The sequence below is a fragment of the Meles meles genome, chromosome 3 (assembly GCF_922984935.1).
Source record: "Meles meles chromosome 3, mMelMel3.1 paternal haplotype, whole genome shotgun sequence".
NCBI lineage: Eukaryota > Metazoa > Chordata > Mammalia > Carnivora > Mustelidae > Meles > Meles meles.
The window spans coordinates 48,810,665-48,837,844 of record NC_060068.1 but is presented as its reverse complement, the minus strand read 5'-3'; the positions used below and the strand labels follow the sequence as shown (position 1 = coordinate 48,837,844).

At 38.0% G+C, this 27,180-nt stretch overlaps 1 protein-coding gene across 9 annotated transcripts in view; it reads left to right on the top strand.

The window, feature by feature from the left end:
* The first annotated feature begins 4,029 nt into the window (after window positions 1-4,029).
* Window positions 4,030-27,180, top strand: part of APC (APC regulator of WNT signaling pathway) — a 138,175-nt gene continuing 115,024 nt past the window's right edge. For 4 of the 9 annotated variants that reach the window (XM_045999495.1, XM_045999493.1, XM_045999491.1 and 1 more), the window contains exon 1: window positions 4,030-4,375. In XM_045999495.1, coding sequence (XP_045855451.1) covers window positions 4,211-4,375 — 165 coding nt within the window. In that variant the 5' untranslated portion in view covers window positions 4,030-4,210. Of the gene's footprint in view, window positions 4,376-14,471; window positions 14,578-27,180 lie in introns of all 9 variants that reach the window. The other 5 variants (XM_045999496.1, XM_045999492.1, XM_045999486.1 and 2 more) reach the window with 3 other exon arrangements.

Genomic DNA, 27,180 nt, shown 5'->3' with positions numbered 1-27,180 from the left:
TGCTTGTGCGCTCTCTCTCTCTCTCTGTCAAATAAACAAATAAAATCTTAAAAAAAAATAGTGTATTTTTTCAAATGCTTTTTTTTGCCTCTGTTGAGATGATCACATGGCTTTTAGACTTTCTCTTGTAAATACGATATATCACACTGATTGATTTGTGAGTATTGAACCATCTTTACATCTTGGAATAAATCCCACTTGATCATGATGAATGATTTTTTTCTTTTTAATGTATTATTGGATTTGGTCTGCTAATATTTTGTTGAGGGTTTTTTGCATCTATGTTCATCAGAGATATTGGTCTGTAGTTTTGTGGGTTTTTTGTAGTGTCTTTATCTGATTTTGGTATCAGGGTCATGCTAGCCTTTTAGAATGAATTTGGAAGTTTTCCTTCCTTTTCTATTTTCTGGAATAGTTTGAGAAGAATAGGTATTAATTCTTCTTTAAATGTTTGATAGAATTTACCTGTGAAGCCACCTGGTCCTGGACTTTTGTTTTTTGGGAGATTTTTCATTATTGATTCAATTTCATTGCTTATAATGATCTGTTCAAGTTTTCTATTTCTTCCAGATTCAGTTTTGGAAGGTTGTATGTTTCAATGAGTAAACTCTCACTACTTCTATTCAACACAGTCCTGGAAGTCCTAGCAACAGCAATCAGGAAACAACAACAACAAAAATAAAAGACATCCACATTGTTAGGGAAGAAGTAAAATTTCACTATGTGCAGATGACATAATACTACATACAGAAAACCCTGAAGATTTCCCCTAAAACCTCCTAGAGTTGATAAATGAATTCAGTAAAGTCACAGGATGCAAAATTAATATACAGGTATCTGTTGCATTTCTATACACTATTAATGAAGTAGCAGAAAGAGAAATTAAGAAAACAATCACTTTACAATTGTACCCAAAATAATAAAATACCTAGGAATAAACTGATCAAGGAGGTGGAAGACTTATACTCCAAACACAATAAAACACTGAGAAAAGAAACTGAAGATGATACAAACATATGGAAGGATTTTCCATGCTCATTGACTGGAAGAACAAGTATTGTTAAAATGTCCATACTATCCAGAGCAATCTACAGATTTAATGCAATTCTTATCAAAATACCAACAACATTCTTCACAGAACCAGAACAAATAATACTAAAATATGTATGGAACCACTAAAGACCCTGTATACCCAAAGCAATTTTGAGAAAGAACAACAAATTGGAGGTATCACAATTCCAGATTTCAAGTTATACTACAAAGTTGTAGTAATCAAAACAGTAGGGCACTGGCACCAAAACAACAGACACATAGATCAATGAAACAGAAGAGAGAGAGAAATAAACCCATATATGGTCAATTAGTCTACAACAAAGGGGACAAGAATATACAATGGGGAAAAAAAATAGGGTCTTCAACAAATAGTGCTGGGAAAACTGGAGAGCTACATGCAAAAGAATGAAACTGGACCACCTTCTTGCACCATCCACAAAAATAAACTCAAAATGGATTGAAGATTTAAATGTGGGACCTGAAACCATAAAAATCCTAGAAGGAAACCTAGGCAGTGATTTCTTTAACATGATCTGTAAAAACATTTTTCTAGATATGTCTTCTCAGGCAAGGGGAACAAAAACAAATTAAACTACATCAAAAGAAAAGGCCTGTCACAGTGAAGGGAACAATCAACAAAATGAGAAAGCAACCTACTGAATGAGAGAAGATATTTGCAAATGATATATCCAATAAGGGGCTAATATTCAAAATATATAAAGAACTGAAGCACTTCAAAAGCAAAAACCCACAAATAATCCATATAAAAAATGAGGAGAGGACCTGAATACACATTTTTTCCAACACAAACATACAGATGCCCAACAGACACATGAAAAGATGATCAACATCACTAATTATCAGGGAAATGTAAATCCAAACCATAATGGTATAGCACTTCACACCTGTCAGAATGACTAAATCAAAAGGACAAGAGATAAGAAGTGTTGTCAAGGATGTGGAGATATAGGAAACCCTTGCACTATTGGTGGTAATGCAAACTGGTGCAGCCACTGTGAAAATAACATAGAAGGTCCTCAAAAAATTAAAAATAGAATTACCACCATGTGACCTAGTAATTCCACTTGAGGTGTTTACCTCAAGAAAGCAAACACACTATTTTGAAAAAATATATGCACCCTTATGTTTATTGCAGCATTATTTACAATAGCCAAGATATGGAAGCAGCCCAAATGTTCCTCCGTAGATGAATGGCTAAAGGTGTGAGATATATATAAAATGGAATATAACTCAGCTGTTAAAAAAAAAAAAAAAAAGAATGAGATCTTGCCCTTTGCAACAACATGGATGGACCTGGTAAGGAAGTTAGAGACAAATACCACATGATTTCACTCATGTAGAATTTAAGAAACAAAACAGTTAAACAAAGAAAAAAGGAGACAAACAAACAAACAAAAAAAAACAACAGATTTTTAGAGAGAGAGAAAGAGAGATAGCAAGCCTGCTCATGAGCAGAGAGGGAGAGGAAGCAAGATAATTTTAAGCAGGCTCCATACTGAGCACAGAGCGTGATATGGGGCTCAGCCGGGGTTTGATCTCACCACCCTGAGATCACGACCTGAGCCGAAATCAAGAGTTGGATGCTTAACGGATGAAGCCACCCAGACACCTCCCAAACCCAGATTCTTTAATACAGAGAACAAACTAGGTTGCCAGAGAGGTGGGTGGGGATGGGTGAAACAGCAAAACAAAATGTGGAGTGCCATGGAAGAAATGATCAGGTGCAAAAGTGGAAACTAACTGGAGAGCAGGAGTGAGAGGTAGTTTAGGAGGATATGGCCTTTCTGAGCTGACAGTTACATTGAAACCTGAAAGATGACAAGCTAGACATTTAAAGAACAATAGTAAGGATCTTCAAGACTGTGGGATCAACACATGCAAGGCATAGGCAGTCAGGGAAGTATTAGTATTTGGAAAGCAGTTGGGACAGTGTCATCAAGGTAGACAGGCCCTTGTGGTAAAATCCAACTCCTACCATGGCTTCAATGCCCTACCTAATTTGACCCCTGACCTCATCTCCTCCCACTGTCCATGCCACCTATTCTCTTTGTCCCTCTTACCTCCTGGTCTCATTCCCACCTCAGGACGCTGCTTTTGCTGTTCCTTCTGCCTGGATGTCTCTGACCCAGATCTTCTCTTGGCTCCTGGCCCCCGTGGTCAGCCAGGCCTCAGATCAGATGTCATCTCCAGAGAGAGACTACTAATTACCGCCCTCACTCTCCTTCATCTTTTGGTGGTTTGCTCTCTTCCCATCCTTTATCACTGTGAAACGTTATTTCTGTGATTTGTCTTTTATTGTCCATTCTTTCCCACTAGAATGTAAGTTCCATGAATTTATATTTCTCACTGCTGGAGCCTAGGACAATATCAAAGTATATAACAAACTCAAATATTATTTGTTGAATTAATGTTGAATGCCATTAAGCTAGCGAGGTAATTAAAGGTAAAGAACAGGTAAAACTGTGTGAGACAAATGAGGACTTCGCAGAATAGGTATGCTTTGAATTAAAATGGGGGTGGGTGAGAGAGAGGAGGTGGTACGTAGCTACAAAACAAGAATTAAGAATTATTCGTACATCTCCGTCTTTTTCACTAGATTATGACCTTCGTTAGGGCTGGAACCAGATTTTATCAATCCACCATCAGCATTTAGCCTAGAACGCTTCACACTGTAGGCACTAGATAGGTGTTTGCTGAATAACTGTAGGTGTGTAGAAGAGTATTATTAATTGGGCCGCTAACCAGTCAAAGAAAGACGAATATGTCTGGCGACTGAGATTCCGCAGCCCAAGTAGCATGCCCGCAAAGGCCAGGACCGCGAAGAACCAAAGGGTCTGAGCGCGGCGGCAAAGCGACTGCGCATTCCAGCCCCTCCTTGCGGGGCTGGAGGACGCCTGCGATCCCCACGCACGCATGCGCGCTGCATTCTTCCCGCCTCCAACAAGATGGCGGAGGCCAAGTAGCGAGGGGGCGGAGTGTGGCCGCCGGAAACCCGGCCGCTGCTGGGGGGAGCTGCGGGCGAAGGCCCGGGAGCAGCGGGCCGAGGCTGGCACGATGCTGTTCCCGGGAGGCGTTGTTAGTTACTGCTGAAGAAGGTGGAGCACCGAGTTGCCTTCCCGGACCTCCGGCGCTCCCTATGTACGCCTCTCTGGGTTCGGGTCCGGTCGGCGCTTTGCCTGCTTCTGCACCACCCTCTACTCTCGGGTCCTGGAGCTCCGGCAGCGGCAGCGGCTGTGTCCCGCAGGAGAGGAAGCGCTCAGGCGGCGTCCGTACTTCTGGCCGCGGGGCGAGCGTCTGGCAGGTGAGTGAAGCGCAGGCTTTGGTGTCTTTGCCTCGCCGTTGCTCCAGACCTTAGTGGTGCTCGCCCGGACTCTGCCGCTCTCTTGTCTCCACGTCCCACCCTCTCCCCGCCCTGTGCCCCCTTTCAGGCCTCCAGTTGGACCCTGGCTTTGCAAGCCCTCCATTCTCACACAGTGGGTGGGGGTCGCGACGCCTGCTGCCCTCCACACCTTTCCTGGCTCCGGGTGAAGCTTCACCCCTCCAAGCGGTCTCTCCTTTGCTTTAGGTGGGTGGGTCATTGCCCCTCCTATTTTAGTCGCCTCCCCATCTTCCTGATTTTGACCCTCTTGCTTCCTTTAAAAGTTTAATTGGGAAGAATACCCGGTAGCTTCGTATGTAGACTTACAAAGAAAAAGCTTCACCTTGATGAGGGAATCGAGTTCCCAGGAAACGGGTGGTTTGAAGAGTTGGAGACTCCTTGGCCCATTGAACTCCTGCAAAGTAGAGAATGGTGCCTGTGATGCAAATGATTGTTCGTGGAAATTAGTCTCTAACTATAGTAAATCTTCGGTCTCCGAACTTTTAAGGCGGGGGCTTACGTTTTCTAGATCTAGTGAAAGAATTGGGAAGTGTTCGTTTTAAAAAGAGGGCTTTGTGATTGTAAGATATGTAATAACACAGGAAAGGTTAAATGATTTATTCTTGTATTCAGTGTTCGCTTCAATTGCCCAGCGAAGCTTTAGAAACCCGTATTGCACAAGCTCTTTGTTTTATTTAGAAAGAACTAAAATGGAGAAAACCTTTTTAAACTCAGAACTTCTCAAATTTCTTGGATTCTTGGTTGTTTCTACTACTTAACAGTCGCTATAGGACTTGGTGTTTTCTGCAAAATTTAGGCTGTGCCAGTCTCAGTTCTCTCTCCTTCATTACTGGGGCAAAGGTACTCAATTAATGGTTTAAGAAACTGTCCTAAATAACCTGGTATCTTGCTAGAGTTTATAAGGGCAAACTGCAGGATTGAAATGGTAGTGGAGGAAGTTGCCATGGCTGTTTTTCCCATATTTTCTGTCTTTCTGCAGTTATCTCAACTCTGTCCTTCTGTTTGGGCTTCATGCTGGGACTAGCTTCCCTCCTAGTAAAAAGATGGCTATCAGCAATGTTCATGTGATAGCCTTTGTCATTCACTTCCAAAGGGAGCGAGAAGTAGTTGGATAATTTCTCAAGGACCCCAAAATTGTAAAAATGAGGTTATAGGTATAATTGATAGCTTCTCCTTTGAGATTGCAGATGGCTGGACTATTTTATTAACATTAAATTGAGTAGTATCATTTTGTTGAAACTATGCTAGGTGCCCTTCCAAGTTACTAAACACAGAATATCCTTGCCCTATTGGAATTCTGTACTAACAGTCTTTAATATGTGGGTTGTATAATTGGCCTGAGAGATTTGTTTATTTTTCATTCTGCCTCATGACACATAATCTCTTTCCCTTTGCTGTAGACTTAGACTTCTTAATGCATTTCCTTCTTTAAAAAATTTTTTTTAATTTCTTAAATTTAGAGATAAAATTGTTCAAAAAAATGGGAGATATTTGATTCCTCTGTAGGCTAGGTCATTCATTTGTTTTTAGCCTTCATTTTTCTACAATCAAGGGCTGTACATTTTTAGAGGGGGTTATCTCAGTTCTGTGCTTTTGGCTGAAGGGACAGTAGGACTGCTGAGCTCCAGTCAGTAGCTCTCTACTTCTGGCAAAATAATATGAAGGATTGTGTCAAAACACATCCCTGATTACAAACTGTTATTAAAATCTCTTACTCTTCCTCTCTTAGGGAACCTGTTTTCTCCTTCTGACACACTGTCTTTATGAACCCCTCTTTGTCTCTCTGTTCATCTAACCCATTAGCCTACTGCTGATTTCATTTGCCTCTCTAAACCAGGATCCCACAGTCATCAGTTTTTACTAATGATGCTCCAGCATGCTTTCTTTTCTGTAGATATACCTTTTTAGTCCCCAATCCAGAATGAGCCTCATCACTAGCTCTTTCATTTTGACCCCTGAACCCCTGAAGGATACAAGAGACAAGTTGTGTGTGGATATTGGTTGGTTTTCATACCAGTTGGTGCTCTGCTCTCTGCTGGGTCTTTAGTGCTGATTGTGTTCCTTACTCTCTCATTTCCTGAAGGTTTTTATAGCAAATAACTTGATCTCTTCCTTTCCTGAGAAAAATGTCAGCCGTCTGAGGTATATTCTTTTCTATCCTCAGTATGATTTCCTTATTTACTCCTGTCTCAGAGGAAGAAATGTCCTTCCCCTTTTTCAAGAGTGGTCCCCTCCAGTTGTGTCCACAGTCCTTCCTCCCTGTCTTTCTGTAGAACTATCCTTTATCACTCCTTCTTCAGTCTCTCCCTCTCTAGCCTATACATATGCTTCCGTGTCAAGGCTGCCAAATACAGTAACTGTGTGCAATTCAGTGAAACCAGAATGAATTTTGAGCCTGCTGTGCCATTGTATTTTTATTCTTTAATTCCAGAAGTCTGGTGTTGTAGGAAAAACATTGACTTTTGAGCCAGATAAATCTGGGTTTGAAGTCTATTAAAACCACTTAGTGGCTGTGGGCAAGTTACTACTCACTCTATTCTTTATCTATAAAACAGAATGTTAAACTTGCTTACAGAGTCATAATTGAAGGAGTTTAACTAAAACATGTTAAATGTCCACCCAAGTGTTTGGTACATTATGGAGTTCCTAATAAATATTATTCTTTCCTTGCACTCTGTAGTCAGAGTGCTACTTTAAAAGTTACCTATGACTTCCTAATCAGCAAATCTAATGGTCTTTCCTTGGTTGTCCTTGGTTTCCTAAGATCATTTGTGAAATATACTATACAGGAATAAGATTATCTGATTTCTTGGTTCTTCGGCATTGTATGTCCTGATTCTCTTATGTCTCCGAAAATTTTTTCACATTTCCTGCACTACTTCCCTCAAAACATAGCAGTTCCCGCATTAGTTAAGATGCAAACTGAATTTAAAAGCAGAAAGAATGGGGCGCCTGGGTGGCTCAGTGGTTAAGCCGCTGCCTTCGGCTCGGGTCATGATCTCAGGGTCCTGGGATCGAGCCCCGCATCGGGCTCTCTGCTCAACAGGGAGCCTGCTTCCTTCCCCTCTCTCTGCCTGCCTCTCTGCCTACTTGTGATCTCTCTCTGTCAAATAAATAAATAAATAAATCTTTAAAAAAAAAAAAAAGGGAGAAAGAATGTATTGACTTATATAATTGGCATGTGCACAGATAGAATTGGTTTCAAGAATAGGCTTATGTCATCAGGACTGAAGTTCCATTTTTCTGCTGCTGTGTCAACTTTGTCCTCCTGGTTGTGCTTTATGCTCAGACTGACTTCCCTCCTAGTAAGAAAAAAAAAAAAAATGGCTATCAGCAGTGTTCGTGTGATAGCCTTCTTTATTTCCAAAGGGAGAGAGAAGGATTCTCTTCTAGCCTTTTCCCAAAAGTCCTAACCTCTATTCTGATTGAACAAATGGAGAAGGTCTTGCTGCCAAGTCGGTCATAGTATCTTTGTCAAGAGGAGTGGAATTACTCTACTTGGCCTAACCAGTGGATGAACCTCATCTAAAATGACAGGAGGTAACCAGTGTACTCAAGGATCTCTGTGCTTTTCACTGTGTTCTCTTGGTGGTTGTATCCTGTTTTTAATGATATAAATCATCATTTTTGTGTGGATGTTTCTCCATTCTGTAACTTGACTTCCCTCATTGCTTGCTGTATATCTCTATCTTAGATGTGCTATCATGAGCTTACCTCAGACCAAACAGAATCACATGGAATTTGATTTTAATGCACCTACCCCTCACCTTGTGTGTTTACATGTGCATGTGTGTATATGTTCCTCTTCCTTCTAATTTCTCTTTTGTGAACACCTTTCCCCCAGCCAGCCACTCTAACCCTGCAGTCATCTTGGTTCTCTCACTTTCAGCAGCTATCAGATCTTGAATATATCTTATATTAGTTTGGCCTCAGGTTACATAACACTGACCAACAGTAAACAGGATTTCACATAAAAAGAAGCCCAGAGTTGGAGGATTGCTGGGCAGTCAGTGACAATGACCTTATATCAAGGATTGAGGTGCTCTTCATCTTTATCCTTAGTGTGCTGATCTTTGTGCTTAGGTTCATCCTCCTACTGCTGCACATTACTCTTTCTGCTCCAGACATTACAGTCTCACATAGCCACCAAAGATTGTAGGAAGTTGGCCCTCCAGTCTCTTGATTAGGCAAATAAACCTTTCACAGAAGCCCTATGTCAGATGTCATGCTGGCATGTTCATGTCCTACTATCAAGGGGGCTGGAAAAACCATTATCTGGCATTTCAGTGTAGGAGGAAGTTAGGTGAATTGCTAAGGGGAAGGTGACCAGTAATATCAGTGACATGTCTCTACAGTATTTTGTGGAGAAGTGAGTTTAAATAAATAAGAATTTTCCTATAGTAGGAGCAAACTTATAGCACTGCTTACCCCAGCAGTTGATAATAAGCTACACATAGGATTTTGGCCAAACACTGAGGTAGTCATAAATCACTGATTAAAATTGGATTATGTCAAATTAAGACATTTCAGTGATATATCCCTGTTCTTCCAAGGTTGATGTTTTCTTTTCTTTTTTTAAAAATTAAATTCAAGGGGTGTCTGGGTGGCTCAGTGGGTTAAAGCCTCTGCCTTCTGCTGAGATCATGATCCCAGAGTCCTGGGATCAAGCCCCACATCGGGCTCTCTGCTCAGCAGAAAGCCTTCTCTCTCTGCTTGCCTCTGCCTGCTTGTGATCTCTGTTTGTCAAATAAATAAATAAAAATCTTTAAAAAAAATTAAATTCAATTAATTAACATGTATTATTAGTTTCAGAGGTAGAGTTCAATGATACATCAGTCTTTATTTATTTATTTATTTATTTGACAGGGAGAGAGACATTGAGAGAGGGAACATAAGCAGGGGAGTGGTAGAAGGAGTAGCAGGGGGATTGGTAGAAGGAGTAGCAGGCTCCCCACTGAGCAGGGAGCCTCATGTGGAGCTTGATCCCAGCACCCTGGGATCATGACTCAAGCTGAAGGCAGAAGCTTAACGACTGAGCCACCCAGGTGCCCCAATTCATCAGTCTTACATAACACCCAGCACTCATTACATCACATGCCCTCCTTACTGTCCATCACCCAGTTACTCCTAAGGTTGATGTTAAGTACATTTATGTGTACCTAGTGGAACCACTGAGAGAAATGGGCACATATAAAACCATTAGAAAATAGATTTATTTTTTCCCTTAGGCATTTGGAAAATATATAGGGACATTTTTGGTTGTCACAGTGGTTGTAAGGGCCTTCTGAGAATTAGTGGGTAGAAATCCCATATACTAAAAGTCCTGTGATGTCTCCCACAAAACAAGTTTCATCCCTTCAAAAATGCCAGTGGTGGCCCTACACCTTGAAATAAGCAAATGCTTTGCTTTTTGAAAGAATTCATAGACATTCATTTGTATTCTTATATTGCAAGTGACAGAAAACCAAATTCAGACTGCTTAAATAGAGGGAGTGATTAGATCTTGTAGCTGAACTTTATCTAAGGCTTTATCTAGCCTGAAATCATCAAGGACTTGGCTTAGTTTCTCTGTGATCTGTTCAGCTCTGTCATTCTCCTTGTTTTGGTTTCATTCTGAGGCTAGCTTATCTCATGGTAGCAAATTACTGTAGCACTTGAAGACTTAAAACCCTCATTTCACAGGTAAAGTAAACTGAAGAATACCTTCTGTTACTTGATTTTGTGAGTATTTGCTGAGTATCATCACTACTAAAACTTTCCCTAAACACCTACCCCTAAAATGCCAGTTACTTCCCCTGTTGTGCTACAATTTTATAATCTATATTTTTTATCTCTAGTATATGTCATATTCTGTTAGTATTATTTTTATATGTCTCAAAGCATTACCTTGTCTTAATTATTTTTGTATTCTTAATGTCTGGCTAAGAGATACACAGTAACCATTTATGGAAAGAATTAATGAATGACATAGGAAGGATGTGGGAAGGGATAGAGAATTGTAAGAGTGCCCCATTCCTGAGTTGTTATTGAACCCTGAATTACATACATTGTACTCCTTCTACCACGGAAGTATATATAATGCTTTTATGATTAATAGAGTGTAAACTCATTTGAAAGCCTTACTGAATTCTAGTATTGTATTTTTCATTATTTTCTCAACAAAACTAAAAGCAGTTGCCATCATTCATCCAATAAATATTCTTTTTTTTTTTTAAGATTTTATTTATTTATTTGACAGAGAGAGAGAGATCACAAGTAGGCAGAGAGGCAGGCAGAGAGAGAGGAGGAAGCAGGCTCCCTGCGGAGCAGAGAGCCGGATGCAGGGCTCGATCCCAGGACCCTGAGATCATGACCTGAGCCAAAGGCAGCGGCTTAATCCACTGAGCCACCCAGGTGCCCCCATCCAATAAATATTCTTGAGGGTCTCCTGTGTGCACGTAATGTGCCAATAATGGTGAACAAAACCAAGCCTGTGCTCTCTCTGACTGTAAATATTAGGGATGATGACAATAAACATTATCCATATGAACACACACACACACACACACACACACATGCACACACAGTAGTTAATAGGCTTTGACATAAATAAAAGAGATTCAATGGATAAAGAGTAACAGGACGCTACTTTATTTATCTATTTATTTAAGATTTTATTTATTTACTTGACAGACAGGGATCACAAGTAGGCTGTGAGTCAGGCAGAGAGAGAGGAGGAAGCAGGCTCCTTGCTGAGCAGAGAGCCCCATGAAGGGCTAGATCCCAACACCCTGGGATCATGACCTCAGCCAAAGGCAGAGGCTTTAAACAACTGAGCCACCCTGGTGCCCCAAGATGCTACTTTAGATAGATTGGTGAGGAAAGGGCTTTTTGAGAGGCCCTTTGAACTGAGAGACCTGAAGGAAGTTATGGGAGTAAGCTGCAGAGCTCTCTGAGGGAAAATGTTCAGGTAGAGGGAGCAGCGTCTTTTGGCATGTTGGAAGAACAACAGGGAGGCTAGTGTGGTTGACGCAGAGTGAGTGAAGGGGAGAGTGGTAGGACAGTTGGTAGGATAGGCAGAGGCTAGATCAAATAGGGCATTGAAGGTCATTTAAAGATTCCATTTTACTCTGAGTGAAATGGAAATCATTATAATGTTTTAAGCATGGGACTATCCAGATTTGACTTGGCTTTTGGTTTTGTTTTGTTTTGTTTTGTTTTGGAGGATTACTCCAACTTGTGTTGAAAATTAAAGGCAAGAATGGAAGCAGGAAAACCAGTTAGGAAAATCTTAAAATAATCTGCGTTGGAAATGTGCTGCTTGAAGAAGGTAGTAGTGACTGGGGAGCAAAGAAGTTGTCAGATTTGTGATATACTTAGGAAGTAGAAAGGCACCTGACTTGGTTCAGTCAGGTCATGATCTCAGTTTCATGAGATCAAACCCCGTGTTGGGCTCCACACTCAGCCTGGAGTCTGTTTGAGATTCTCTCCCTATGCCCCTCCCTCACTTGCATTCTCCCTCGCTCTCTCTCTCAAAATAAAAAAATAAAATCTTTAAAGAACAAAAGTAGAATAATTAGGATTTACTGATGGATTAGATGTGGAGTATGAGGGAAAGAAGTAAAGGATGATTCCCAAGTTTTTCAACATGAGCAACTGGATAAAAAGTGGCACATTTTACTGAGATGGGCGCTGTTGGGTAGGGGGTAGATGGAAAACAGGTTTAGAGTTGTAAATCAGGAGTTTTGTTTTGGATTTGGCTATGTTTGAGATTCCTATCAGATTCAAGACCTTGAATAGGCATATCTATTAGGAGTTCAAGGGAGAGGTGAAGCTGGAGGTATATGTTTGAAAGCTAATCAGTGTATAGATGGTATTTAGGGTTATGGGACCAGATGAGATCATCTGAGGAGTGAGAACAAGATTCGTGAAACATCTTGATATTAAAAATGGTTTCTTACATTAAAGGTTAGAAGCCACCGTGTTGGATAGTAGTTATAGCATTCAGAATATGGCGAGGATAATGAGTAATTCTTTGAGAAAGAAGTGGGACTCAACCCTGGCTTCAAAAAATAGAAGAGTCCTTTTCTTTCTCATTCCAAGCACAGTGCCTAGCATGTAGTGAGCGTTCTACAGGTGCTGGTGAATGAACAAAAAGCACTTAGGCTGGGGAGCAGCTTGAGCAGAGGTTTGGCAGGAGGGAAGGCTAGAATATTTTAAAAGAACATCAGAGAACTAGAGGAAAAAAGTTTGTGCTGACAAGTAGTGAAAAGTAGGATTGGGTTAGTCTTTAAAAGCTTTAAATTGTAAAATGACAGTTATGTTTAACCCTGTAACTTGAATAATAGTTTTCAGTTCTGTTTCTGTTGTTTGCACAGTGCCTGGCCTCAAATAGATGCTCAGAAAGTCTTGAATAAATGAATGTGGAATTCCCAAGATGTAAGATTTATCTCTACTGTATTCTTTTCCTCTCATTAAAGTGTACTGGAATGCAAACTAAGTCAAGTCATATAGGGATGATCTTAAGTTTGCTTCAGTTTATTATTATTTCTAATGATAAGCATTAAACACATCTATACGTTATGATTGATAACAGATTACTTAAGACATACCTCACAACAGGTCAGAAAATACCGGAATATTGGCAAAACTGAGGTTGAAAATGGTTGCACCAGAAAGTGAGGAGTCATAATAATCTTTTGTTCAGAGACTGACAGTTATTTTGCTTTTACAAATAAATTTATTTATGACAAAATTTATGTCATAAATTTATGTCAAAGCAGAAATGACTGCTTGAAGCCTGTTTATAGATCATTTTCTCTTTTAGCTGTTAGGAGCAAACTGGTTTAGAATTTTAGCCAGAAAACTGGAGGTGAAATATCTTTGGAGATTGAATTTTTATTATTTTTATGGTTATATGATTTAGAACACTAAGTATAATTAGAAATTATTATAAATAATTAGCAAATTATAGACTTACACAGTTTAACCATTAGAAAATAGTTTACCTGAATAAAACCATAGTGAGATAAAAATTGAGATTTTAGTTATATTTTGAAGTAATTAAAATAAGATACATAGGTTTGTGATTATTTTCTTCAGTTCTTATATACCCCATTATTAAAGCTTTATATAGTCATTATAGGAAATTCAAGAAATAAAATAAGAAGTACAGATAATATGCAAAAGCTCATCATATTAAAAAAACAGTATAGCTTTTGTCTCCCCCAGCCCCTCTCTCCCTCCGTCTCATTTTGTCTTTTTTCCATGCCTAAGACATATCCCCCATTAGTTATAGTATACATGTTTGTGTGTGTATATTTCCAATTTAAAAAAACATTAGGTTATGTACATTTCTGAGACTCCTTTGTAAATCTTATTTTTATTGACTGTATAATAATCCCATTGTAAGAATTATTTTTCTTTTCTTTTTTTAAAAATAATTAATTTATTTAAGATTTTATTTATTTGACAGACAGAGATCACAAGCAGGCAGAGAGGCAGGCAGAGAGAGAGGAGGAAGCAGGCTCCCTGGTGAGCAGAGAGCCCGATGCAGGACTCGATCCCAGGACTCTGAGATCATGACCTGGGCTGAAGGCAGAGGCTTCAACCCACTAAGCTACCCAGGCGCCCCAAGAATTATTTTTCTTAACTACTCTCTGTAGTTGGTTATTTAGTTGTTTTCCATTTTATTTTCATGTGTGATGAACATCTTAGCACATTATGGAATCCTTTTTATCTTGGCCTTTTTCCTTAAGATGGGTTCATAGATAATGAAGTCACTGGATGATAGGCTGTAACATCTTTAAGGTTAATAATTCATGTTGCCAGATAGGCCCAATAAATATTAATTGGTTTGAAATTAATCATAGTGGGGGGAAAATTAGGAACTACAGAGTAGCTGAGATTTAGTGATGGTCTTAATCAGCCTTTTGTTCATCTCCAAGTATTTCTTTTTTTCTATAGCACATATTCTAGATTGTACATAAAATGAGGAAGTTAATATGTTATTGTAAACACATATGAATTTATTACCCAGGTCAAGAAATAGAATGCTGCATCATCCCAGGGCTGCCCTCCCTGTCTTGTTCCTGATCTCAAAGAGAAAGCTTTTAACATTCTACTCCCAAGTACGTTTGCTGAAGGTTTGTTTTCTGTTTTGTTTTTTGTTAAAATCTTTAATACATTAAGGAAGTTCCCTGCTCAAAATCAATCTACAGAAATCTGTTGCATTTCTTTGTACCATGATGAAGCAGCAGAAAGAGAAATTAAGAAAACCATCCCATTTACAATTGCACCAAAAATAGTAAGACACCTAGAAATAAACCTAACCAAAGAGGTAAAAGACCCGTATTCTGAAAACTATAAAACTCTGAATAAAGGAGTTGAAGATAACACAAAGAAATGGAAAGACATTCCACGCTCATGGATTGGAAGAACAAATATTGTTAAAATGTCTCTACTACCCAAAGCAATCTACACATTTAATGCGATCCCTATCCAAATACCAATGGCATTTTTCACAGAAATGGAACAAACAATCCTAAAATTTGTGTGGAACCACAAAAGACTTGAATAGCCAAAGCAGTCTTGAAAAGCAAAAGCAAAGCTGGAGGCGTCATAATTCCAGACATCAAGTTATATTACAAAGCTATAGCAATCGAAACAGTATGATATTTGCACAAAAATAGGCATATAGATTTATGGAACAGAGTAGAAAATCCAGAAATAAACCCACAATTGTGTGGTCAGTTAATCTTCAACAAAGCAGAAAAGACTACGCAAGGGGAAAAAGACAGTCTCTTCAACAAATGGTGTTGGGAAAATTGGACAGCCACATGCAGAAGAATGAAACTGGACCATTTTCTTACACCACACACAAAAATAGACTCAAAATGGATGAAAGATCTAAATATGAGACCAGAAGCCATAAAAATCCTAGAAGACAGCACAGGCAGTAATTTCTCTGACACTGGGTGCAGCAACTTTTTTTCTAGATAGGTCCCCTTGCCTCAAAAGCAAAAGTAAACTATTGGGACTCCATCAAAATAAAAAGCTTCTGCACAGCAAAGGAAATAATCAACAAAACTAAAAAGCAGCCTACTGAATGGGAGAAGATACTTGCAAATGACATGTCTGATAGAGGGTTAGTATCTGAAATATATAAAGAACTTGGACAATTCAACACCCAAAACCCAATAATACAATGGAAAAAATGGGCAGAAGATATAAACAGACATTTCTTCAAAGAAGACATACAGATGAGTGACAGATACTTGAAAAAATGCTCATCATCACTTACCATCAGGGAAATGCAAATCAAAACTTAACACCTGTCAGAATGGCTAAACTCAAGAACACAAGAAACAACAGGTGTTAGTGAGGTTGTGGAGAAAAAGGAACCCTTGCGCACTGTTGGTAGGAATGCAGACTGATGCAGTCAGTGGAAAACAGTATGGAGTTTCCTCAAAAAGTTAAAAATAGAGAACTACCTTACAATCCAGCGGTCACACTACTGGGTATTTACCCAAAGAATACTAAAATGAATTCAAAGGGATACATGCATACCCATGTTTATTGCAGCATTATTTACAATAGCGAAGATATGGAAGCAGCCCAGATGTCCCTCTATTGATGAAAGGTTAAAGAAGTGCTGTGTGTGTGTGTGTGTGTGTGTGATTCATATATATATATATATATATATGAATATATATATGATGAATGATGAACTGTTATTCAGCCATTAAAAAGAATTAAATCTTGCCACTTGTAATGACATGAATGGAGCTAGAGTATAATGCTAAGCAAAATAAGACTGAGAAAGACAAGTACCGTATGATTTCACTCATATGTAGAATTTAAGAAACAAAACAAGTGAGCAAAGGGAAAAAAGAGAGACAAACCAAGAAACAGACTCTTGACTATAGAGAGCAAACTGAGGGGAGGTGGGTAGGAGGATGGGTTAAAAATTGATGGGGATTAAGGAGTGCGCTCGTCATAATGAGCACCAGGTAATTAAAATAAAAACTAAAAAAAAAAAAAAAGTTCCCTCCTGTATCTCATTTACTAACAATTTTGTGTTTTGTTCTGTTTGAATTTAATGCTTTCCTTTCTTTTTTTTTGCAACTTTTCATTGCCACATGAATTTTCTCTTACTGTGTTAATATGTTGTATTTTATTTAACTGTTAAACCTAGTCTGATTTTTGAGATACATCTAATTTGGCTTTACTGTATTATCTTCTAAAATTATTCCTGGATTCAGTTTAATTTTACCCAAGAGTTTGTTTTGCATCAGTGTTCATAAATGAGGTGGCCTATATTGTTCTTGTCAAGAAATCAATGTTAGCTAGTTTCATAAACTGACCCTTATTTTCTGTTCTGGAAAAGTTTGTGTATGATTAGAATTTCTGTTCCTCAGATTTCTGCTGCAGTCTGGTAGGGAAGCCGTCTGTGCTGGGAATTTTTTTTGCGGAAAGGCTTTTAATTAATTGGATTTCTCCTTTCTAAGCGTATTCAGGTTTTCTGTCTCTTAATTATTTTGGTAATTTTTCCTCTAAGAGGTTGTCTTTCTCATCCACACTTTTTAATTTACCTTCACCAAATTATATACTGTTGGCTTCAGGAAAGAATTCCCTTCTTATCTCTGATACAGGTTATAAGAACCTTCTCTTTTTCCTTTATCAGTCTCAGCAGAGATTTTGTAGTCTTTCAAAAGAACTAAATTTTTGAATCTTCCTGATCCTTTTTATTGCATGTTTGTGTTCTAGTGTGCTGATTTCTGCTTTCTTTCTTTCCTTCTATTTTTTGGGGGGTTAATTTCTTATAGTTCTTTTCTTAATTTCTTATAGTTCTCTACTTTTCAGCATTTCTTCCTTTTAATTCCATTTAAGGCCAAATATTTCCTCTTAAGCACTGTTTTAGCTAGCTATATTACTCAAATTATGATATATAGTATTTTTATAATTCACTTAAAACATTTTCTAATTTTTATTGATATAAAATGTTGACTTTCAGATTAATTGGAAGTATTATATTTCTTCATTTCTAAACACATGGAGATATTCTAGGTTTTTTTTATTTGTTTTTGATTTCTAACAACTGTGCAATAATTAGAGAATACATTCTGTTTCAAGGGTCTGTGATTTCACACTTTTAAAACTTGATATCTGCATTATGGCCCAGTATATTGTCTTTTCCCTCTGCAGTTGAGTGCAGTGTTCCAGATGTTTTCATTGCGTCATGTTTGTTAATCTTGTATTTCATATCTTTAGCATCATTAGTGATCCTTTTTTTTCCCCCCTTGTCTCAATTATAAAGAAGGGTATATTAAAATATCCCATTCTGATTGTGGATTTGATTTTATTTCCTCTTGTAGTTCTCTCGGTTTTTGTTTTATGTATTTGACGCTGTGCTAGTAGATGCATGGAATTGCATAGTAGTCATATCTCCTTAGTGACTTACTATTATGAAGTGTTCCTCATTTATTCGGGTAGTGTTTTCTTGTTTTTTGTTTTTGTTTTTGTTTTTGTTTGCATTAAAGTTTAGTTTGTCCGAGATTGCTATAACAACACCAGCTTTCTCTTCATTTTTGCTTGTGTGGTATATCTTTTTCTATTCTTTTACCTCCAACCTTTTTGCATTCTTCTTTTTTGTGTGTCCCTTATGTGACATGGTTGGATTTAACTCTACCATCTTACTGTGTACTTTACCTTTGCCCTGTTTATTAGTTCCCTTTTCCTGTCTTTCTTGCCATTTAGACAAGTTGACTGTTTTTTCATTTCAGATTTTTTTTCTTACTATTTGGAAGTTACAGTCTCTTTTTTTCCTCTTTTACTAGTTACTAGAATTTTTATTTGGTTCTTTTTCATATCTTCTGTGTTACTTTGTATAGTTTTCAGTTCCATGTAAAAATAGTTAAGCTTGACTTTTATCCCCTTGATGTAGTATTTTTCAGTCTGTGACTTGCAATTCCAACATGTCAACTCTTTGTGGGTCTGATTCTATTGTCTGTTGCAGAAATAATTTGATGGATAAGATGAAGTTAATTTTTCTCTAGAGAAGTTTTCATTTGCCATTGCCAAGTGCCTTGGAATGTGAGACTATCTTAATCCAATTTCAAATCTTTAACTTTTCTGGGCCATCTTCTGGTTCCTTCTTTCTTGTTTTAGGATGCCTCCCTGTGGAGTCCAAGCTTTGGAGCCAGTGGTGTTTTTATTACAGTCTTTACCATTGGTGTGTCCCAGATTCTGATCTTTGTTCCCCAGTCCTGGAAGTCAGACACAAATCAGAGTTCGGACTCTTAAATATTTTTGTTGACAAACCCATGGAAGACAAAAGTTGAGCTCACCTTTCTGGGTTTCAACTTTTGGTGGATTTGAGCTGGTTATTCATTCTTCACTGTGCTGGTAGTTATTTGATGCTTTTAAGACTATAATTTTAATATTTCGTCTGGCTTTTTAAATTGACTTCAAAAGGATAGCTGTTTGAATTGCATAGTCTGCTATTCCTACAATCAGAAGTCCAAATATTTCTTTGACTAACTTGTTCAAGGAGGACTTGACATTTCTACAGTAGTCATTTCTTTGTGTTCAGGCCCTTTTTATGTTACAAATGAGATATCTGGAAAGGGTAAACATTAAAGTATGGTTGCCTTTTAATACTTTAGCATTGTTTATCATATTACTCCATTACTTTGCAAAGCCCCAAGGGGAGGAGGCAGAGGATATTTTCTTTGGCCAGAGAAGTCAAAAATGTGTAACAAGGTAGTGCATTGGGATAAGTATTGTCCCTTCCATGAGCGAAGAGATAAAATGAGAAAATTTTTTTAAGTGGACATATATGAAGAGGGAAGGAGAATGCACTGAGCTGAGGCAGGACTGCAAACATTTGTCCTTTAGTATTTTTGTTGGAAGTAGGGTTCATTTCCAGTAATTGTGACAGCTTTCTTTATGCCATATGGTTGTTGTGATTTCTATTTTTATTTTCCTAAATGTTTTTGGTGTATCTCAGGTACTTAATGTGATTTTTGAACCTTTGAGCCCACATCTTTTAAAAGTATTATGTGTATAATTTGCATGTGATTTCAGAAATTGAATCGATTAAATAGGTTAAACACACAAGTTAGAAATTTTACTAGGCAAACTAAACTGTAGTAGTCTTTGGAAGTTGACATTCTGTGCTTGGAGGGGAGTTGAAAATTTTGTGTAACATACCAATATATTTTTATTTTAAAGACATTTAACCTGATATTAATCACAGCTGTTCCCATGAAATGCTGTCTGTCACTTTGTGATTACTTAATAACAGAATATAAAAGCAGTTCTCTTTGAAGGAAACCTAGAATTCTTGTATTTGTTTACTTGATTCTTTTTTCTCTCTGCTAAAAGAAAATACTAAGTTTCTTGTTAATTATCGTTCCCTTCACTTCCCTGCTATGTCAGATTTAAACAGCTTCCTTGTTTTAGATTTCCTCACTTCCGTTCAGTGAGCTTAAGAATGAAGTGACAGAATTTTAGAACTGGAAGAGATTCTAAACAGCGAGTCTTTCATGTGCCCTCTGTTCCTGCCCCTCTTCCATTTTAAACATGTTAAAACAGAGGCCCAAGGAAGTCTGGGTGACTTGATTAGGGTTCCCTAAAGTTATACTGACCTAATATCCATATCTCTTCCTCTTTATAGTTTCTTGAGGTTCTTTTCAACCATATGATACTATAGCTATACCAGACACAGCTAAGATGATGATTTATCACCAACTATTAAGATCTGATAAAATATTAATGCATCTTGAATATCTATATACTTACTACAAATACAATTAATTTTTTACTTTCTAAATTTAATTTGTGGAGTCTGGTGTTTAATTTCTTAGTTTACTGGCTATGACTAAATTCAGTTATGAATTGGTCTCAGCCATTCAGTCTCAATATTTGTTAATGCCTGTGCTGTTCCTAAATTGGACTTTCATATATGTTTTCTCAAGTTTTTATTTCAGTAATATAAAAAAGCAGCTGTTATGTTAGAATAAGTACCTCCAGACAATGATGAAAGATACCATAAATAATATTTAACATACTTAGCAGTGTGCTTATTAACTCTTGTTTCCAAAATCTTGCAGTGCTTCCACGCGACTATAATACACATTTTCCCTATTATATTCTTTTATGTTCATTAGAGCTGGATTTTATTGCATCTATTTAATTAGGCCTATGACATTCTTTCTACTCTTCTTATTCTAGTCTTTCTTTAATTTCTTGTCTTTTTCTTTGTTATAGTTTCATTTCAGAGACTCTCTTTTCTAATATTTCAGTAGTATTTCTTTGATAGCTCCTTAATTCTAACACCAAAGTTCTTCCCCTATTTTCTCTAACATCAGTTTACACATTAGCGTCACTGAAAGGTGATACTAGGTATCAGTTAAGATAATAAACTGGGGGGGGCGCCTGGGTGGCTCAGTGGGTTAAGCCGCTGCCTTCGGCTCAGGTCATGATCTCGGGGTGCTGGGATCGAGTCCCGCATCTGGCTATCTGCTCCCTGCTCGAAGGAGGGAGCCTGCTTCCCTCTCTCTCTCTCTGCCTCCCTCTCTATCTACTTGTGATCTCTCTCTGTCAAATAAATAAATAAAAATCTTTAAAAAAAAAAGATAATAAACTTGGAAAAAGGTCACACTGGACAAAACCTACAAATGTATTTCAATTATTGTGCTCATTTGGTTGAACACTCATATCACATATATCCTAATGAATTACAGAGTGACCTGAGTTGAAACAAGTTACAAATTTTCACAGGAAGTTAATGCTTACTCAAAAAACACTGAGAAAAATCTGTTCCGTTTTACCAATATAATGTATTATGCCAACTTTAAAATCCAGTTATTGCTTCACTTTCATACAGAATTTATATACTGTCTTTTGGAGGTATGTGTTGGTAGGATTTTCTCCCTACAACTTAATGATATTTTATGATGAGTTACTACATGCTATGATTTTATATTAGTTTATATTGTACTAATGAGATTTTTGATTTAGTGTAGAATTAGGTCTTTGACAAAAGTTTAGTATCTCAATTCAGATAACTGCCTGCTAATTAAATATTATTATTAGCACCATGAAGTCGGACTTAAACCATGACAATTTTCTTGCCAAAATGTTAAATGTAAGGAACTGAAAAGAGTAACCAAATGGGAAAAAAAAAAGAGTTCTCATTTTCTGTGACCACTGTTTGGTATACTGCTTTATACACCTCAAAAAGCAGATTATTATATGGGGGAGGGGTAATTCTATTCCTAATGTATCTCACTGTTACTGAGTTGTGAATTAAAATCTTTCTTCATTTGTTTTTATTGGATGTTGATGAAGTTGTTGAAGGCCCTCTATAAACCTAGTAGTGGAGGCTTCTGGTTTTACTGTGTTACCTATGTTCATCATTTAATTACCCTAATTTAATTAGGGTATTTTACATGATTTTTAACCTAGCACATATATCCTCATTATATTTGTCCAATTTTTATTGAAATTAAGGCCCAGCCAGTGGTATAGGACAATATTTCTCTGTTAAAGATAAACAGATTTCTAAATCAGAAATAACTGACTTTGGTTCAGTGGAGAATGAAACCTGGAGTCAAATATTTGGCACTGTCTTTAGCTAGATCAGGACAAATCACTTAACCTTCTTGTAATTTAACTTATGTGTCTACAGAATGAGAGCATTCTATGTTTTAACTATGTTTTTGTTCCAGATATTTTTCTGAAGTGGTATAAGGAGGAACCATCTCAGGCAGCTTTTCTAAAGCTGATCTACATGTGGAATTTAAAAAATCATATGGTGTTTTTATGTTGTCAAAGCCAGAGTGTTTCTTGTCATATCATTTTGGTTGTTTCCAGAGTCGTAAAAAGGCATCTTGCTTCTAGGCCTCAAACTTAAATGTAGGCACTATTAAGATACCCAGATAATATCTTAGCAGACTTTGAAAGAAAGGTAATGAGCATGGTTTTGAATAAATACTAAAGTTCTTTCAGGTGTCTCTCATTTTAAGCAAAAAATATAGCTTCGTTAGGAAAAGAGACTTTTTATTATCATTGAGCAGTATTATCTTGGAGTAGATATTACATGCATATAGCACACATTTTTTTTTTTTAAACAATCTTTTTTTTTTTTTTTTAAAGATTTTTTATTTATTCATTCGACAGAGAGAGAGATCACAAGTAGGCAGAGAGGCAGGCAGAGAGAGAGAGGGAAGCAGGCTGCCTGTTGAGCAGAGAGCCCGATGCGGGACTCGATCCCAGGACCCCGAGATCATGACCTGAGCCGAAGGCAGCGGCTTAACCCACTGAGCCACCCAGGCGCCCCTATAGCACACATTTTAAAAAATGCAAGAGAGTATGTAGGAAATGAAAATAAGTCTTGCCCTGTCCTTCGCTGCCTGCATCCTTTCTGCAGAGGCAAACACCGTTAACATTTTTTGTTTAGTCTTTCAGATTATAGTCCACAGAAACCCATAATTTCACAAACACTCTCTGTGGATGTTCTTTAAGAAGACAAATACATATGCTAATATGGTAGAGTGATTTCTGTTTTCATCAAAAATTAACATTCTGGAACATAATACACTTAAGAATTTTAAATCATAATAACTCTTATTTGAGCTCCAGAAGGATTTTTTTTTTACTTTAAAAGGTATTTTAAAAGTACTTTTAAGGCACTTTTAAAAGGTACTTTGAAGGTACTTTTTACTTTAAAAGCAGATACTTTAAGAGGATAAACAACTTTCTTTTAAAATCTGATTATCTGATATTTCAATGTGAAAATCCTGCTGGTTTAGAGTTGAACAAAAGTGGTCCCAAGATTAAAAGTTAATTCGGGAAAATCTGGCTAGAGTAGCTCATTTGCTAACCACACAGAAAGGTGGTTGGGAATTTCCATTGTGGATTACAATTAGATGAGAGAATCTGTATGTTCTGCTTATTCCCTCTCCACATGAGCAACATTTGTTGACTTTACTGGGGCTAGAGGATCTGCTTCCAAGGTCACTCACTCATTTGGCTGACAAGTTGGTGCTGCTTTGGGCCCCAGCTTGGCCTTTCCATAGGGTTACCTGAGTATCCTCATAGCATGGTGGCTGGCTTCAAAGTGAGCAGTTCAGGAGATCAGGTGGAAGCTGCAATGTCTTTTGTGACCTAGCCTCAGAAATCACTTCTACAGTATCTTATTCATGTATAGGTCAGATCTATTAAGCATGGGACAGCAGGTTCCAAAGGCTTGAAGACCAGCATTTTAAAGATTTTTGGAGATAATTTTGGAACGGATCGAAGTACTTCCCAACCATAACACCTTACCCCCATTTAAATAAGGATTGGATCAGCACTCTTACATTTGATGTTTGTAGTAATCTCAAGGTGAATTTATACAAAAGAGCCTAAGGCTTTCAGGATGCTGTACCCCTTTGTATTATTTATGTGCTGTTCAGGAAAATGCATGTTTGTTTGCCAAGCTTTTTGCAGTGATTTATTTTTTATTATGTTTGATGTTCGATAAGAAGGAAAATCACGTAAAATGGGACTATCTAAAGATACTAACACTAGCTTCCTCTTAGAAATTATAGGATGGGGGGGTGGGAGGTTGGGGGAACAAGGTGGTGGGTATTAGGGAGGGCACGTGTTGCATGGAGCACTGGGTGTGGTGCAAAAACAATGAACACTGTTATGCTGAAAAGAAATTAAAAAAACGTGGATGGAAGATATTATGAACCATTAAAAAATAAATGAATAAATAAATAAATAAAATGCCTTTTAACCTGGGGAAAAAAAAGAAATTATAGGATATATCCTTTACCTTTAACATATTGCTGAAATTTTTGCTACACCATCTATAGATGTAAGTGCTTTCATCTAGCCTTTGAATCCAGGTGTTGTCTGGAAATTGGAGTGGATATAGGGCATCTTGCACTCATAAAATAATGAAGTCTGACTATAAAATGCAGAAATTTAAGGTTTTGGCATATTTATGCCACTGGAATGGTATGGAATAGTAAGGCTGCTACTATAAGATAAAATAGAAGAAAATTTGCCCGTGTGTAATGTTAGAGGAGTGAGAATTTGAAGATTTAAGTGTGGCGGGGTGGGGGCAGCGGATGGGTGGCAGGGAGATTTGTGGATCAAGTGTCTGTTTAGTTTAAATATCTCAGATGGGCACCTGGGCGGCTCAGTTGGTTAATAAGCATCTGCCTTGGGCTCAGGTCATGATTTCACGGTCCTGGGATCAAGCCTCATATTGGGCTCCCTGCTTAGTGGGGAATCTGCCTCTTCCTCTCCTCTGCCCCTCCCCTGCTTGTGAGTTTGTGTGTGCTCTCTTTTTCTTTCTTTTATGAATAAATAAGTAAGATCTTTAAAAAAAAAAAAATGTCTCAGACATCCAAATGACGTATGAGATAGTTGGATATTCAGAGGAGAGGATTAGGGTGGAGTTATAAATTTGAGGTTTAGCATCATATGGATGTTGGTTAAAATCTTGGGACTAGGTGAGAAAACAACAAAGAGAAAGTAGCCCTAAAATACTTGCTGAGGCATTCCATTTTTTAGAAGACTAGTGAAAAGCAGAACCATTAAAGGAAATTAGAGGAAGAAGAAGCAGGAGAATGTCATACAGGTCAGAAGACATTATTTCAGGTAGAAGAGAGAGATCAAGTTTGTCTCCTGTTACTAAGAGATCGTACTAACAGTGTAATTTGACTATATGGTGGTCATTGGTGACCTTGACAGTTGAACTTCAGGAAATTTTTTAAGATTAGAGAGAGTTAAAGAGTGAATTAGAGTGAGAAAATAGAGACAGGAAATGACAGTCACTACATCACGAAGTTTTCTCTGTGAGTAGAACAGACAAAGGGACCATATCCAGTGTATGTGTGGTGGACTAAGGTCAAGAGAGGGGTTTTAAAGGTAAGGGATACTAGAGCATGTTTGTGTGTTCATTAGAATGATCAAGTAGAAGAGGAGAAACTGGTTATGCAGGAGAGAGAGGGGTTACTCAAAGGCAACTTCTTGGAAACACAAGAGTAGTTGGAATCCATTGCCCAAGTGAGGTTGTTGGTCTTTGATAGAAACAAATGCTTTATCCATTTTAATAGGAGGAAAACAGTGTAGAATTGGTAGGGAAATATGAGAGAATTTCTCTCCAATGGAGTGAAGTAGGTCTTCAACTGAAAGTGGCCTGGGTTGGAAAATTTGTGTGTTATAGGTTTAAGGAGAGAAAAAAAGGTTTGAAGAAGTTAACTCAGAGTGGGAAAGCAGGCTTTCTAGGAAACCCAGCAATCCTGCCAGGCAGTGTTGAGTATCTTAGCACGTTTAGAGTTGTAAATGTATGTATCACTTCTCGGCCTTTTGGCTAAGATCAAGTGTAGAGTTGTAAATGTAACGTGAAATGAGCCAGCTCCATTATCCCACCACCATCACCCCCAACACAACCACCACCTCCACAGCCCCCACCACCCTACCACCTCAACCCACTCCCGCCTAAGGGGATATGAGAGAAGAAAGAATCTCCCCTTGAGAAAGTAGGAAAGAAGGTGGTGTCATCAGATTTAAACTAAAATAATAAACTGAATTAAATGGGTGAAGGTGTGCACTGAAAAGCTTGAAGTTTAGGGAAGTTATTTGGTTAATTTGTTCATATATTTTCAACATAGTAGTATTAAAATAGATTATGTGAGTTAACATAAATTTCTGTCTGTTATATTGAATATGTTAAACGCTATATCAAACCTGCTGTGATGAGATTAAGATTTTCTTTTGTCAGAGGGAGATGGGAAGAAACATATTAAGAGAAGAATATCTAGTATTCAAAAATCTAAACCTCCAGTATGGACCCACAGAAATAGTGTTGGCTGTTAACGGTTATGTTCCAGCTCTGCACGTGACGATTTATTTTTTTTATTTTTATTTTTTAAGATTTTATTTATTTATTTGACAGAGAGAGATCACAAGTAGGCAGAGAGGCAGACAGAGAGAGAGAGGAAGGGAAGCAGAGAGAGAGGAAGGGAGCCGGATGTGGGGCTCAATCCTGGGACACGGGGATCATGACCTGAGCTGAAGACAGAGGCTTTAAACCCACTGAGCCACCCAGGAGCCCCATGCACATGACTATTTAATCCATAGGCAGCGTTAACTTGCATAACTACCATGGATAACAGTGAATACCACTATTTCTATAGGAAAATGCCTTCATCGTTTCAGTTTGGCATGCCAGCAACACCCTTATATTTTGTTGCCCAGGGGAAAGTTTCTCTCCTTCACTTACCATTCTCACTCCTTCCCCAAGTCTTTGCAAGGCATTTAAAGTGGGACTTTTAGTGGCTGCCTATCCCTAATCATAAGCAAGTGCAAAATGTTTTTAGAGCTTATGGTGTCTTATTATCATAAATATGGAGAAATAAATAAAAAATGAGCAGGCCAGGGGCACCTGGGTGGCTCAGTCGTTAAGCGTCTGCCTTCAGCTCCGGTCATGATCCCAGAGTCCTGGGATCGAGCCCCACATCAGGCGCCCTGCTCAGCGGGAAGCCTGCTTCTCCCTCTCCCGCTCCGCCTGCTTGTATTCCCTCTCTCCTCTCTCTCTCTGTCAAATAAATAAATAAAATCTTAAAAAAAAAAAAAAATGAGCAGGCCGGGGCACCTGCCTGGTTCATTTGGTTTAAGTATCTGCCTTTGACTCAGGTCTGCTGAGTGGGGAGTCTGCTTCTCCCTTTGCCCCTCATCCCAAT